The 12,735-nt window shown below is 46.8% G+C and overlaps 1 protein-coding gene across 1 annotated transcript in view; it reads right to left on the bottom strand.

Moving 5' to 3' along the window:
• ESYT1 (extended synaptotagmin 1) overlaps window positions 1-3,644 on the bottom strand; it is a 238,862-nt gene extending 235,218 nt beyond the window's left edge. The window contains exon 1 of the mRNA XM_063952629.1: window positions 2,753-3,644. Within this exon, the coding sequence (XP_063808699.1) occupies window positions 2,753-3,040 (288 nt within the window). The 5' untranslated portion in view covers window positions 3,041-3,644. The remainder of the gene's footprint in view (window positions 1-2,752) is intronic.
• Between the last annotated feature and the right edge of the window lie 9,091 nt (window positions 3,645-12,735).

The raw sequence follows: 12,735 nt of genomic DNA, 5'->3' as shown, positions 1-12,735 counted from the left end.
AATGCCGGCACCCCGCTGCAGCCAATATCAACAGGGAACACACATCGGCTAGTGTGTACCCTGCTTTATTCAAGTGCTGATTTGTTGGTCAATTTAGGCGTTTGTGATCCAAGACGAACATCTGGACTATTTGAGAAATAACAAGGGATTTCACCTGATGGGACTAACATGATGGTGGTGGCAAAATCAGCAGTTGTGATCCACGCATTCCGCATACCCGCCAAACAGAAGGGTCTGTTTCATTTCACCGTCCAGATGTTGATAAATTACGATCATTTTGTGCAGCAGTTGGGTAAAATGGGACAGATTCTGGGGTGCACACGATGATGTTTGCAGTTGCACATACAGTATGCCAGAGTAGCACTGACAATGCTAAGCAATGTAACTGGGGTGGAGGGCATAGGGTTGGGGCTGCTAAGAGGTCCAATGTGTGCTTGACGTTTCTGCTTACTGGGAAGGGGGGGGGGGGGGGGGGGTAAAAAAAAACTTACAAAAGAACCAAATTTTTGAATAAAATATTAAAAGACTATTTATTTTAAAATGCTGCCTAGATCTTGTACAACTAGTTATGTTTATGAAAGTCTGCATAGGTGGTTTGTCAGATACTAAAAGGTCTACTCATGTTAAGGTGGGTACACACTAGGCGACGTGCTCTATGAGCAGCGTCGCCTAGTGCTTCCCCTCCCGGGCCGGGGCGGTCGGTGGCCGGACATACACACTGTGTCGATTCAATTCAACAACAGTTGAATAGTGCCGGGAATTAGCTCCCGGCGGTATTCAATACAGTGACTTGTTACCCTCAATTGTCGGGAATTGTTCCCTCAGCCCCGGGGGGTGAGAGAAGAAAACCGACAAAAGAGCTGCCGCACGGCCGGCGCGAGGCTGATTCTGTCGGGAATCAGCATCGCCGCGGGTAGTTAAGTCGGCGAATGCTCGTTCTCCCGACAAAACAACTTGTTAAGTCCGCGAGAACGGGCATTCTCCGACTTAACTTTAGCTGAATTGAATAGCGTCGGGAGCTAATTCCCGGCGCTATTCAACTGTTGCTGAATTGAATCGACCCCCCTGAGCAATATGACGTTCATATCGCTCAGTGACGTCACACAGCGGCCGGGCCGTGCAGGCTGTTCCTGGACGACAGTCCAAATTGAGCTGCCTGCACGGCCGACAGCAAGGGTCGTTAATGACCTGCGAGGCCGCGCATCGATGGTTGCCGGCGGCATACACACCTGCCAAGAAAATGAGCGACGTCGCTCATTTTCTCGCCAAGTGTGTATGCACCTTAAGAATGCAATGTTTAGGTTTTCTTATATAAGGGTTTTTTGGTTTGTTTTTTTTTCTCATCACAATTCATGAAAACTTACCTTTTCCCAGATGCGATCCGGTATCTAGCGCTTTGACTATCCTGGCTTCTCTTTCATTTTTTTTCTCTTATTGCTGTTTTTTCTTTTCTTCTGCACATACAATGGGGAAAGAGCTGCGGCAGTTGGGCTGGTCGAGTGCGCCGGCATCAGGCAATCAGAGCGGGGTGGGGGCAGAGCTAGAGTGCAACAGGCAGTCAGCAGAGGTGACCCTGCATATGCATATGTTAGGTCACCCACCCGGCTATAAAACTGGCAGGGTGTAGGAGCAGAACCAGGAGGCACTGGGGCAGCAAGGAGGAAGTGACCTGCCATATGCAGAGGTCAGGTCACCTTACTATAGCTGCAGTGGGGGTAGGAGCAGAGTGAGAGGGCACTAGGGCAGCGGGCAGTCAAGAGGATACCTGCATAAGAATATGCCCTGGGCTCCTTTGATTGGCTGCTGTACGAAAGGGGGCAGGGAGAAGGCAGGGAGACAGCTGCTCTTCTCTCCTAACAAGCCTCTTTCCACCATCATGAGATAGCGAATGGATTTTGCAAAACGGAAAGTGATTCTATGGATTGCTCTCCAGCGGTATCTACACTAATCAGGGGCATCGCTGGTAACACTTCCTGTGACTAGGAGGTAGCAGTGGAAATCCCTGTTATCACTGATTAAAGGCTTTTCACTGCTATATTAACAGACGGGATCCGGTCATGTGACCGTCGCTCAGGATCCTGGCGGTCACCATGCCGACGCCAGGATCCCGTCCGCTTACCAGCTCGACAGTCGGCATGCCGACTGACAGGGACCATTCCCACTCGTGGATATCCACGACATCCACAGAGTAGGTATAGAGCCTGTGGCGAGTGCAGCGAGCCACCGAGCGCGCAAGGGGCTTTGTTGCGCTCGCTCCCACGCCGGCATTCTGCTGCAGGGATCCCGGGGTCGGTATGCTCACCGCCGGGATCCCCAGCGCCGGTCTCCCAGCCCCAACCCGAACAGACCCCCAAAGAGGCATATTTATCATATCCTGCATATTACTGCTGTTGGTATAGGACAGTAAAAACTAATTTTGCAAAGTGAAAATGAATAGTTTATGAATAATCTCTTACCAATACATAGGCTCCAATATAATAGCATACGCTTTGCAACATGGGGTGGTTTGAGCATCTGCTGATCTCCTAGGATTATCATGCACAACAGTCTCTATAGGTTACAGACTAATGTGCGCAAAACATAAAATATCTACAATGCAGAGAAAGATCAGACAGGTTCTAGCTAAAAGCAAAGTGACAGAAAATCAAATGATCATGCGTCACAAGAATGATAGAAGAGCATCTCTAACCGTCAAGTAGATGGTCTACAGCAGCAAATGACCTCTCCTACCAGTTCAGAACGGGAAACTTACCCAGGAAGGTAGCTCTTTCTTAGTCTTGAATATGGTGGTAGCGGTGATGGCTTCTTCTTCATTCTGTAAGGTTTCAAGCGCTGATTTTAGGCTATTCCATTTGCTCTTCCGTGTAGTCTTCCAGCCCAAATATACAAGCAATCCCAATATCACAAAGAGTACACTCAGTCCCAGGTATCCACACAGGTATACAGGTAGCAGAAGTAAAAGGGTCTGCCCCACAGTCCACAAAACAGACACCAGCTCGGAGCCAGGGGTAGAGGGAGAGGTGTGCTGATCATCTGCCATGATGACCAATGAGCTGATGTATCACTAAGGGAATGGCAAGAGCAGCAAGTCACTCTGCAGCAAGACCTGGGGACACAAAACACAACACCAGCAAATAATGTCTGTGTAGTCTGCAATGATAGCAAAAGTTATCTGCAGGCTGCAATGCTGTACATAGCGCTTACTAGGTGGTGTATGTGTGTGTGTGGCTCCCTGTCTCCTGATAGCATCAGAAGTGGCCGGACAGTGCTCTCAGCAGCCTGCAGAGTTCCAGAGTGGCACACGGCCGGTGCGGGGCATGATGCTGCTGATCTCTTCTCTGGCTGTATGCAAAACAGCGGAGCCCGGCGGTAGGGTCAGATCACGGATAGAATGGAGATCTCTATACAGTGTCCCGGACTGGTGCAGGGCGGCTCCCTGCGTTCCCCCAAATCACTAACAGTGCCAGGCTCAGTGCCCGAGCCAACCACTCCCTGCGATGCCCACGGCCCCACTCCGGTGTACTGTATGGGTGATGGACTTACTGTTCGCCCACTCACCCCTGTTCCAGATAACACTCCGCCGTTAGTGACTTGCCAGACTGGCGGGGAGGTGTGGCCTCGCACCCCCTGCCCTTACCTAATTGGCGACAATGGTCGACCCCATGGGGGGGCGGGACGTTTGTACCAAACTGATTGGTAGATTGCGCTGACCCTGAAGGGGCGTGGTCTCCAAACAGCTGGCACAGCTGCTCCCTGTACCAGTGTCTCATACATATGTGTGTGTGCTTGTATAGTGTCTACTCGTACGGTTTACGTTCGTGGTGTCCAGTGCAGTGCAGTCTGACTCTTGTGTCAGGATGGCATTCACATACTAACCACCCTGCACCGTCCGTCCGTCTGTCAGAGGAAGCCGATGCAAAGCGGAGAGATAAACATGGAAACATATCGTGGATGTGCGCACGATGGGGATGACCACTGTAAACAAAAAGAGTTTATGTGTGTGTCTATGCATATACACACATCTATATACATATATTATACACACACACACACACACACATATATATATATATAGACACATACACACATATATATATATATATATATACCGTATTTGCTGGCGTATAAGACGACTGGGCGTATAAGACGACCCCCAACATTTCCACTCAAAATATAGTTTGTTATATACTCGCCGTATAAGACTACCCTCTCTTCCGCACACCTTCCACACACCAAATAAAACGTAAAAGAACAAAGAAGTTTAAAACTTGCATCATATTTCTTTCTTTTTGCTGGTGCCATGATAGGGTTGATAGGCGTTTGACGGCTGGACTTTTTCTATGCTGTATTGTACTGTACAATGGTGCAGTACTGTGGTTGGCTGTTGGCTGTATACAAAGCCTGATTGGATTGGTCCCTGCTCCCTGTCTGCCCTCCCTGTTTCCCTGTCACTAGCAGCAGTCTATTAATACCAAGTGACATTACTATATTATGACCGCAAGGGGCGGGCCGGAGCGACGCTGCTTCCCGAGCAGAACGGGCCGGTCACGCCGAAAAGGCTGGCACCCCTGTATCGCCGCAGCCACGCTGATGACCCGCCACGGCCGCAGTGCATCGGGAGGCACTGCGGCGTATACGACGTATAATACGACCCCCGGCGTATAAGACGACCCCCGGCGTATAAGACGACCCCCCCACTTGGTGGCATGTTTTGCAGGGCCAAAAAGTCGTCTTATACGCCAGCAAATACGGTATATATTTCTCTGACGTCCTAGTGGATGCTGGGTACTCCGTAAGGACCATGGGGGGTATAGACGGGCTCCGCAGGAGACTGGGCACTCTTAAAAGAAATATTAGGTACTATATCTGGTGTGCACTGGCTCCTCCCTCTATGCCCCTCCTCCAGACCTCAGTTAGTATCTGTGCCCGGCCAGAGCTGGATGCACCCTAGGGGCTCTCCTGAGCTTCCTAGAAAAGAAAGTATTTGTTAGGTTTTTTATTTTCAGTGAGATCTGCTGGCAACAGACTCACTGCTACGAGGGACTAAGGGGAGAAGAAGCGAACCTACCTGCTTGCAGCTAGCTTGGGCTTCTAAGGCTACTGGACACCATTAGCTCCAGAGGGATCGAACACAGGCCCAGTCCTCGGTCGTCCGGTCCCGGAGCTGCGCCGCCGTCCCCCTTGCAGAGCCAGAAGAACGAAGAGAAGTTGAAAATCGGCGGCTGAAGACTCCGGTCTTCATTAAGGTAGCGCACAGCACTGCAGCTATGCGCCATTGCTCCCTTAGCACACCACACACTCCGGTCACTGATGGGTGCAGGGCGCTGGGGAGGGGGGGCGGCGCCCTGGGCAGCAATTAGATTACCTTACTTGGCGAAAAGCACATAATACAGTCTGATAAACTGTATATGTGCATTAACCCCCGCCATTAAAGTACATAAAAGGACAGAAGCCCGCCGCTGAGGGGGCCGGGCCTTCTTCCTCAGCACACCGGCGCCATTTTCTCTTCACAGCTCAGCTGGAAGGAAGCTCCCCAGGCTCTCCCCTGCAGTATCCTGGTACACAAAGGGTAAAAAAGAGAGGGGGGCACATAAATTTAGGCGCAAAACTGTGTATATAAGCTGCTATAGGTGAAAAATCACTCAGTATAGTGTACATCCCTGTATTATATAGCGCTGTGGTGTGTGCTGGCATACTCTCTCTCTGTCTCTCCAAAGGGCCTGGTGGGAGAACTGTCTTCAAATAGAGCATCCCCTGTGTGTGTGGTGTGTCGGTACGCGTGTGTCGACATGTCTGAGGTAAAAGGCTCCTCTAAGGAGGTGATAGAGCGGATATGTGAGTGGGAGGGTGTCTCCGTCAACAACGCCGACACCTGTTTGGATATGTGTAAGTGCTGAGGTAAAATTATTGCACAAAAGGTTAGGGAACAGAAAGGAAATCTACCCTGGTCTGTCCCTATGTCACAGAGTCCTTCAGAGTCTCTCTATGTTCACTATCCAAAATAACAAAGTATCGACACAGAGTTTAACTCCACTGTCGACTACGATAATGCAAAGTTACAGCCAAGAGGGCTAAAAGATATTCAATATATGATTATTGGAATAAAAGATGATTTGCATATCACTGATGACTCATCTGTCCCTGACACGAGAGTACACATGTTAAGGGGAAGAATGCTGAGGTAAATTTCCCTCCTCTCATGAGGAAAAAGAGCGGGAATCTCCAGACAAGAGACGGCAGCTTCCCACAAGAGAATTCTCAGGCTGTATCCTTTCCCCACTAGGGCCAGGATGTGTTGAGAATCTTCCCCTTGGGTGTCCTGTTTGCACTAGCTATTCTCAGGGATCCTGCAGATAGTGTGCACATTCTAGTATACTACCCAGACCGGCGATTGTGTCGGCATGGGTTTATAGCGCTGTGGCAGCGTGGACAGGTACCTTATCAGCAGAAGATTGAGACCCTAGTATGCATATAAATATTTTAAGATGCTGTCTTAAGTGATAGATATATAATTATAAAGCATGCCCAAAGGGACATGAGTATACTGTGATAAAGCTAAATATTTATCGTATATAATACCCTTTATGAGGTCTAAGAACACTGTACGCTATTTATGTATGAAGTACCGTAAGGGTACGCTAGTTGCGTAACAATCGCTTTGCCGTGATCGAGACGCTCAAGCGTCACGTTCACTCACGGCCAAGAGATCACAGGCAGGCACGTTATTGGCTGTTAACTAACGTAATGATTCGCTATAGCGTAGCGAACGCTCGGGACCACGAGGAGATCACCAGCGGCGCTGACGCTCACTATATTAAACCTTTGTATCTAAACCATAAACAGTGTATTGTGCAGTAAAACCTTAGTGTAATGTTAGAGAGTAAATGCAACACAGTATAACCTTATTACCTTAAAAGCTGTTTGAGCGTCACCGACGCTCTGAGAATACTTAATACTATAAGAAACACACAGATACCGTACTCAGGGTCCAACGCCTAAAATATATATTATGAATGCTATACTTGCAAAAGAGTTAAACACAATACAAGTCATACACTACAATATAACATAGACTACCTAACCAGATAACTACACAGGAAATACAATACAATACAATTTAAAGGAAAATGAGAGAGAAAGGGAAGGAGAGAGAGAGAGAGAGAATGAGAATGAGAGAGATTGGCCCACAATAACAAGAAGATCAATATAGCTGCGGAGAAACACTTACGCACAAGGGGAAACGATCGCATGCGCCTCGATATCCAGCTCCCGATTATCAGCAATGAGAACCGTTGAAGAGAGTGAGCTGGATATGGTCGGCCTGCCTATTTATGCCCCACACACAATGCAATTCAATGGTCCCTACAATCTTATTGTTCATTGGACACAGGAATTCGGCTTCGCATTATAACAAAAGGTCATAGGTTGATTCATACAGGTGGGTTGTGACTGTTTCCAACTGTTCAGGTGGGTGGGATACTGAGTTTCCCGCCGCATGACTAAATAAGAACAAATAATAGTAAATGGACATAAACTTCTTATGTCCATAACTATTCGCACGAGCGATTAATCTGCTCCAAACCAACACCGGAATATTGCTATTTAAATACTCTTCCGATGGGTACCAAACACCACTGTATGACCCCTGTTAGACCCTTCGTACAATACAAAGAGGGATCTCTCTGTTCAGGAACATGCTATGTTAACTAAACTTTCAGAATCTATCAAAGGGACCATGATCTACAAAATACATTATTACTGAAAATATGTAACGATTGAGTCGCACGCTACGATCACATAAACTCTACCGTAAATACGCATACCGTGCGCCTGCGGGTGCCCGCGACTGTGAGTATGCGTACGCACGGGAGAGCGTACGCATGCGCAGCACGGACCTGTGTGAGGTGCAAATATGGTAGTGTGCATAGAGATATTTTTCTGACTTTGACAGTCCACCCTTTGGCAGTCAACAATAACTGCCACTTCCTGAAAACATTTCAAAAAGAGAAAAATATATGTTAGGGGTTAATACATTTACATGGTTGGGTAAGGGAGGAGAGGAGATGGTAGGAAAAGGGTATGACCTAGTGAGATAGCAGAAGCATGTGTGTATGAATCCGTGCTTGGGGGTCATGTATCATCGTGCCGTACGTGTTTTAAATCAAGCTTCGAGGTATTGCGAAGTATACATGTGAATTCCTTCTTATCCCGTGGTACGGGTCTGTGGATGGGCTGTCAAACTTTACCGAGCTCTTTTCGGCTTTGGTTGTAACAAAATGGGGGAGCACATTTTAGTTGATGATACATGAATGGGGGAGATATGTGATTGCTGATATCTGTGCCTGTATTCCCTATCGACTATGTGTGCCATTACCTGAGGGTTGTAGAAATGAAGAAAAGACATAATTACGGTAAATGCGGTGGTATTCTATGTCAGGTAAATGTACAGTCGTCGATTGAGGTCTTGTTTGGTGTCTGTTGAATGCAGTCTTCTTTGTGCTTTTGCCCATAAGGTGCGAGCAAAAGCTGTCAATGTCCATAGATTTACAAAAGTGTTGGGCTAGCGTAATTTTAAAATTTCTAGGGAAACTGGGGATCCATGGCATAGTTCATCAAAAATCTGTGTATCAGGTTGTCAAACTTCTTCTTTAATCCCTCTGTTGTCTGTATATCGGCTCATCAAATTCCTCGTCCAAGTGGGTCTTGTTACCTTGGAGGAAACGGAAAAACAGGTGAAAGAAACGGACCGTAGAAATCGCATTTTCATCACATCATTGTTTCTACATTTGGGTCATAAATCAAGTCCAGGTTAATTACAGTTTCCTCACTCCTTAAACTCATTACCCTAGTACGATGATTGCACTTCATTAAAGCCTGACCGCATCTAAATATCAATCCAATCGATATGACAACACCTAAGGTACATAGGAGAAACTTCCCAACATCCATTATGACTCCTTGAGCCCAGTCTCCTAAACCAGAAAACCAATTTCGCGGGTTCAACCATGACACCCAACCAGTCAGCTCATTACCTACAGCGGCAAGAGTGAGATTGTGTCTCCTGCGAAATTCCCACTTCAATTGGAGAATATCGTCCATCTTTTGGTCTATGACCTCGACCGGATCCTCGGTGCTATTTGTAATATATGTGCAACATTTCACGCCGTATTGTGTTGCCAGTGTGACACAATATCCGCCTGTCACTGCTGTGAGGTAATTGAGAACCATTCTATGCTGTACCGGTTCTGTTTTGTAAGCCTGAAGTTCTCTTCCAGTATACCTAAACGTGTCATCATACATTTCAGTGATATTATCTAACAAATTGGCGAGCGCAGAAATGTATTTATAATTCAGCACTCCTCTAGCGGTGCGGGTGAAATCTAACGCGATTAAGAATTGAATCCCGGTGGATTCACTTATCAAATCAGAGGCCGGATGCTCTGTCTTCTCTATCAGGTGCCTTTTAACAACGTGCTCGTAATGGGTGTGAGTATAAGGAGCTTGGGCACCACGGTGTATGTCTTTCATTTTGTCATGTGATACAGTCATTACTTCAGGCAGTACTTTTCCAATATAACACAATCCTTCAGAGTTTGGGGCAAGCCACTTGTACGCCTTTCTCCCGCATATGAAATATGCATCATCGGGGAGAACATATGGGACGGAGTAGGACATAACCATATTACACACCTTCCATGTGAAATCTCCTAACCCTAATTCTTCCATCTGCTTAGTACACGTATCAGGTTGTACGATATGTGCACAGTATCCTGGTGATACCTCTCCAACTTTAGTAATCCTATTTCCTAAGGTATACCTATACCGGAAAGATTTTCCTCTACTGGCTATATGGCGTACAAGCTCTGTATCTGTAGGCATTCTATCTGCTCTATGCGAAAAGGTCATGGTGTGGTTACTCCATGACACTTCCCAATTTCCCGGCTTTCGGGGATTGGAGATGTTGAAACATAATAGGGACCTATCCACATGGTATTGGTGGAGCTTCAAACTAGGAGGGCTGGAGATATTAAACCTCCGGTCCACCGGTCTCCCACCATTTAACTCAAGTACCTCCTCTATCGTTAAAGGAAATGGTACTAGCCCTGATTTGCTATGACCCTGAGGTACTTGAGAGCATACCCAACAATCTGTTTTGTTTAACACATTACCCACTAAGGAGTGATAGTCACTCAATGGATGCCGGTCCATATGGATATTAAAACTGGATTGGCATTTCTTAATGCACCCATCCTCAATGACATTGTTACAGAGCCTACAGATACAGTTTTCTTCAGCTAACAATCCTTCACAATTCCTTCTATGGTCAATGCTATCGGATCGTTTTCTGATACTCGCCTTTGCTTGTTGATTATGTTGTTCTCGGAAAACTACGCCTCCATCTTTATCATCAGAACCCATTCCAGAACCTCTCTCGACCTCCATGGTACTCTCGCCGGAACAGACTGCTCTGGTCAACATCATGGTCAACAGGAAAATCCGGATCACAGTCTCTTGGGGCAAGTCCATCTTATAGGAGGAGACGAAGAAGAATGAGAGGGGGAAAAAAAATAATTGAGGGAGATGGGATGGGAAATTGGAGAAAAACAATAAAAGGGAACAGGGGATCGACAACTGCTTTTGGTCTTGTGATTTTCAATGCTCAGGTGCCGTCTCAATCTTCCTGGAACAGACACTCCAGTGATACAACCTCTACCGTCTGTTCCTTATCACGGGACCTCTCTGGATCAGCAACCTTCTTACAGTGGGACGAATGAACCCACGTCTCTCTCTCAGCAACCTTCAATGCTGTAGTGCTAGTCAATAAGACCTGGTATGGTCCTTCCCATCTGTCAATAAGGCAACCTGAGCGTAGAAAATTCCGTATCATTACATAATCCCCAGGTTCAATGTCATGACAATTACTATCTGGTAAATCAGGAATCACTAACTTCAGATTATCATTTTGATTCCTTAACTGTTTACTCATGTTAATCAAGTATTTTACAGTCACTTCATTGTTACACTTCAAATCATCCTGAGGGTTAATCATAACATGCGGTTGTCGACCAAACAAGATTTCAAAGGGAGACAGATTAAGAGGGGACCTGGGAGTGGTTCTGATGCTGTACAGTACAATGGGTAAAGCTTCTGGCCATGTCAATCCTGTCTCTGCCATCACTTTACTCAGTTTATTTTTAATAGTGCTGTTCACTCTTTCCACTTTCGCACTCGCCTGTGGACGGTATGGAGTATGCAGCTTGCTATCAATTCCCATCAATTTACACATTCCTTGAAAGACATCACCTGTAAAATGGGTACCCCTATCACTTTCGATAATTCTAGGGATACCATATCTACATACAAATTCCTGCACAATTTTCTTAGCAGTAAACATAGCGGTATTTGTGGCCGCCGGAAATGCTTCGACCCAATTTGAGAAAACATCTATACAAACAAGTACATATTTCAAATTTCGACAAGGGGGTAATTGAATGAAGTCAATCTGTATTACCTGGAAAGGGCCGCCGGCAGGTGGGATATGGGATGGTTCTGTAGGTATTGCCTTTCCAATATTCTTTCTCAAACAGATAAGGCATGACATGGCTCTTTTACTCGCATGAGAGGAGAATCCTGGGGCGCACCAATATGCTCTTACCAACTTGCACATCCCTTCCTTGCCTAGATGAGTCAGCCCGTGAGCTGCTTCAGCCAAACATGGAAGATATGCTCTGGGGGCCACTGGTTTACCATGTCCATCCGTCCAGAGTCCTGAGGACTCCTGGCCATATCCCTTTGCCTTCCAGACTGCCTTTTCCTGTGTGGAACACAAATTTTGCATCTCACACAACTTCTGTGTGTTGATGGTATTAAATACCATCAGTTGTGTGGTGTCTGTCTGTCTGGGGGTAGCAGCTGCTAACTTAGCTGCTTCGTCTGCTCGGCTGTTACCAAGCGATACTGGGTCTTGGCTATATGTATGTGCTTTACATTTGATAACAGCCACTCTGTCGGGTTCCTGTATCGCTGTTAGAAGCCTTTTTATGTGAGCTGCATGCGCTACCGGTGTACCAGCTGCCGTCATGAAATTTCTGAGGCGCCATAGGGCTCCGAAATCATGGACTACCCCGAATGCGTATCTAGAATCGGTGTAGATATTGGCTGATTTGCCCTTAGCCAATTCACATGCTCTGGTTAGGGCGACCAGTTCAGCAACCTGGGCTGAGTGAGGTGGGCCTAGTGGTTCCGCTTCTATGGTGCCTTGGTCATCTACGACTGCGTATCCAGTACACAAGTCTCCCGAGTCTGTCTGTCTATGACAACTACCGTCCGTGTAGAACGTAAGTTCTGCATCTTCCAGTGGGTTGTCACTGATGTCAGGCCTTGCGGTAAAATTTTGGGTCAAATATTCCATACAATCATGAGTATCTTCCTTTGTATTAAATCCTCCTTCCCCAGTACTCTCATCCTCCACCCTTTGGGTCTGTCCAGACACACTTGGGAGATATGTTGCAGGATTTAATGCACTGCATCTCCTTATGGTGATGTTTACGGGGGCCATTAGTGCCAATTCCCATCTTGTAAACCGCGCTGATGAGACGTGCCTGGTTTGGGCAGAATTTAACAAGGCTGACACTGCATGCGGTGTATGAATTGTGAGGTTGTGACCTAGCACGACGTCTTCGCTTTTCGTTACTAGCAATGCTATCGCAGCAACGCTTCGCAAGCATGTGGGGA

This window comes from Pseudophryne corroboree, chromosome 2 (assembly GCF_028390025.1).
Source record: "Pseudophryne corroboree isolate aPseCor3 chromosome 2, aPseCor3.hap2, whole genome shotgun sequence".
Lineage (NCBI taxonomy): Eukaryota > Metazoa > Chordata > Amphibia > Anura > Myobatrachidae > Pseudophryne > Pseudophryne corroboree.
The sequence above is the reverse complement of the archived record's forward strand: the minus strand, read 5'-3'. Positions and strand labels throughout refer to the sequence as shown.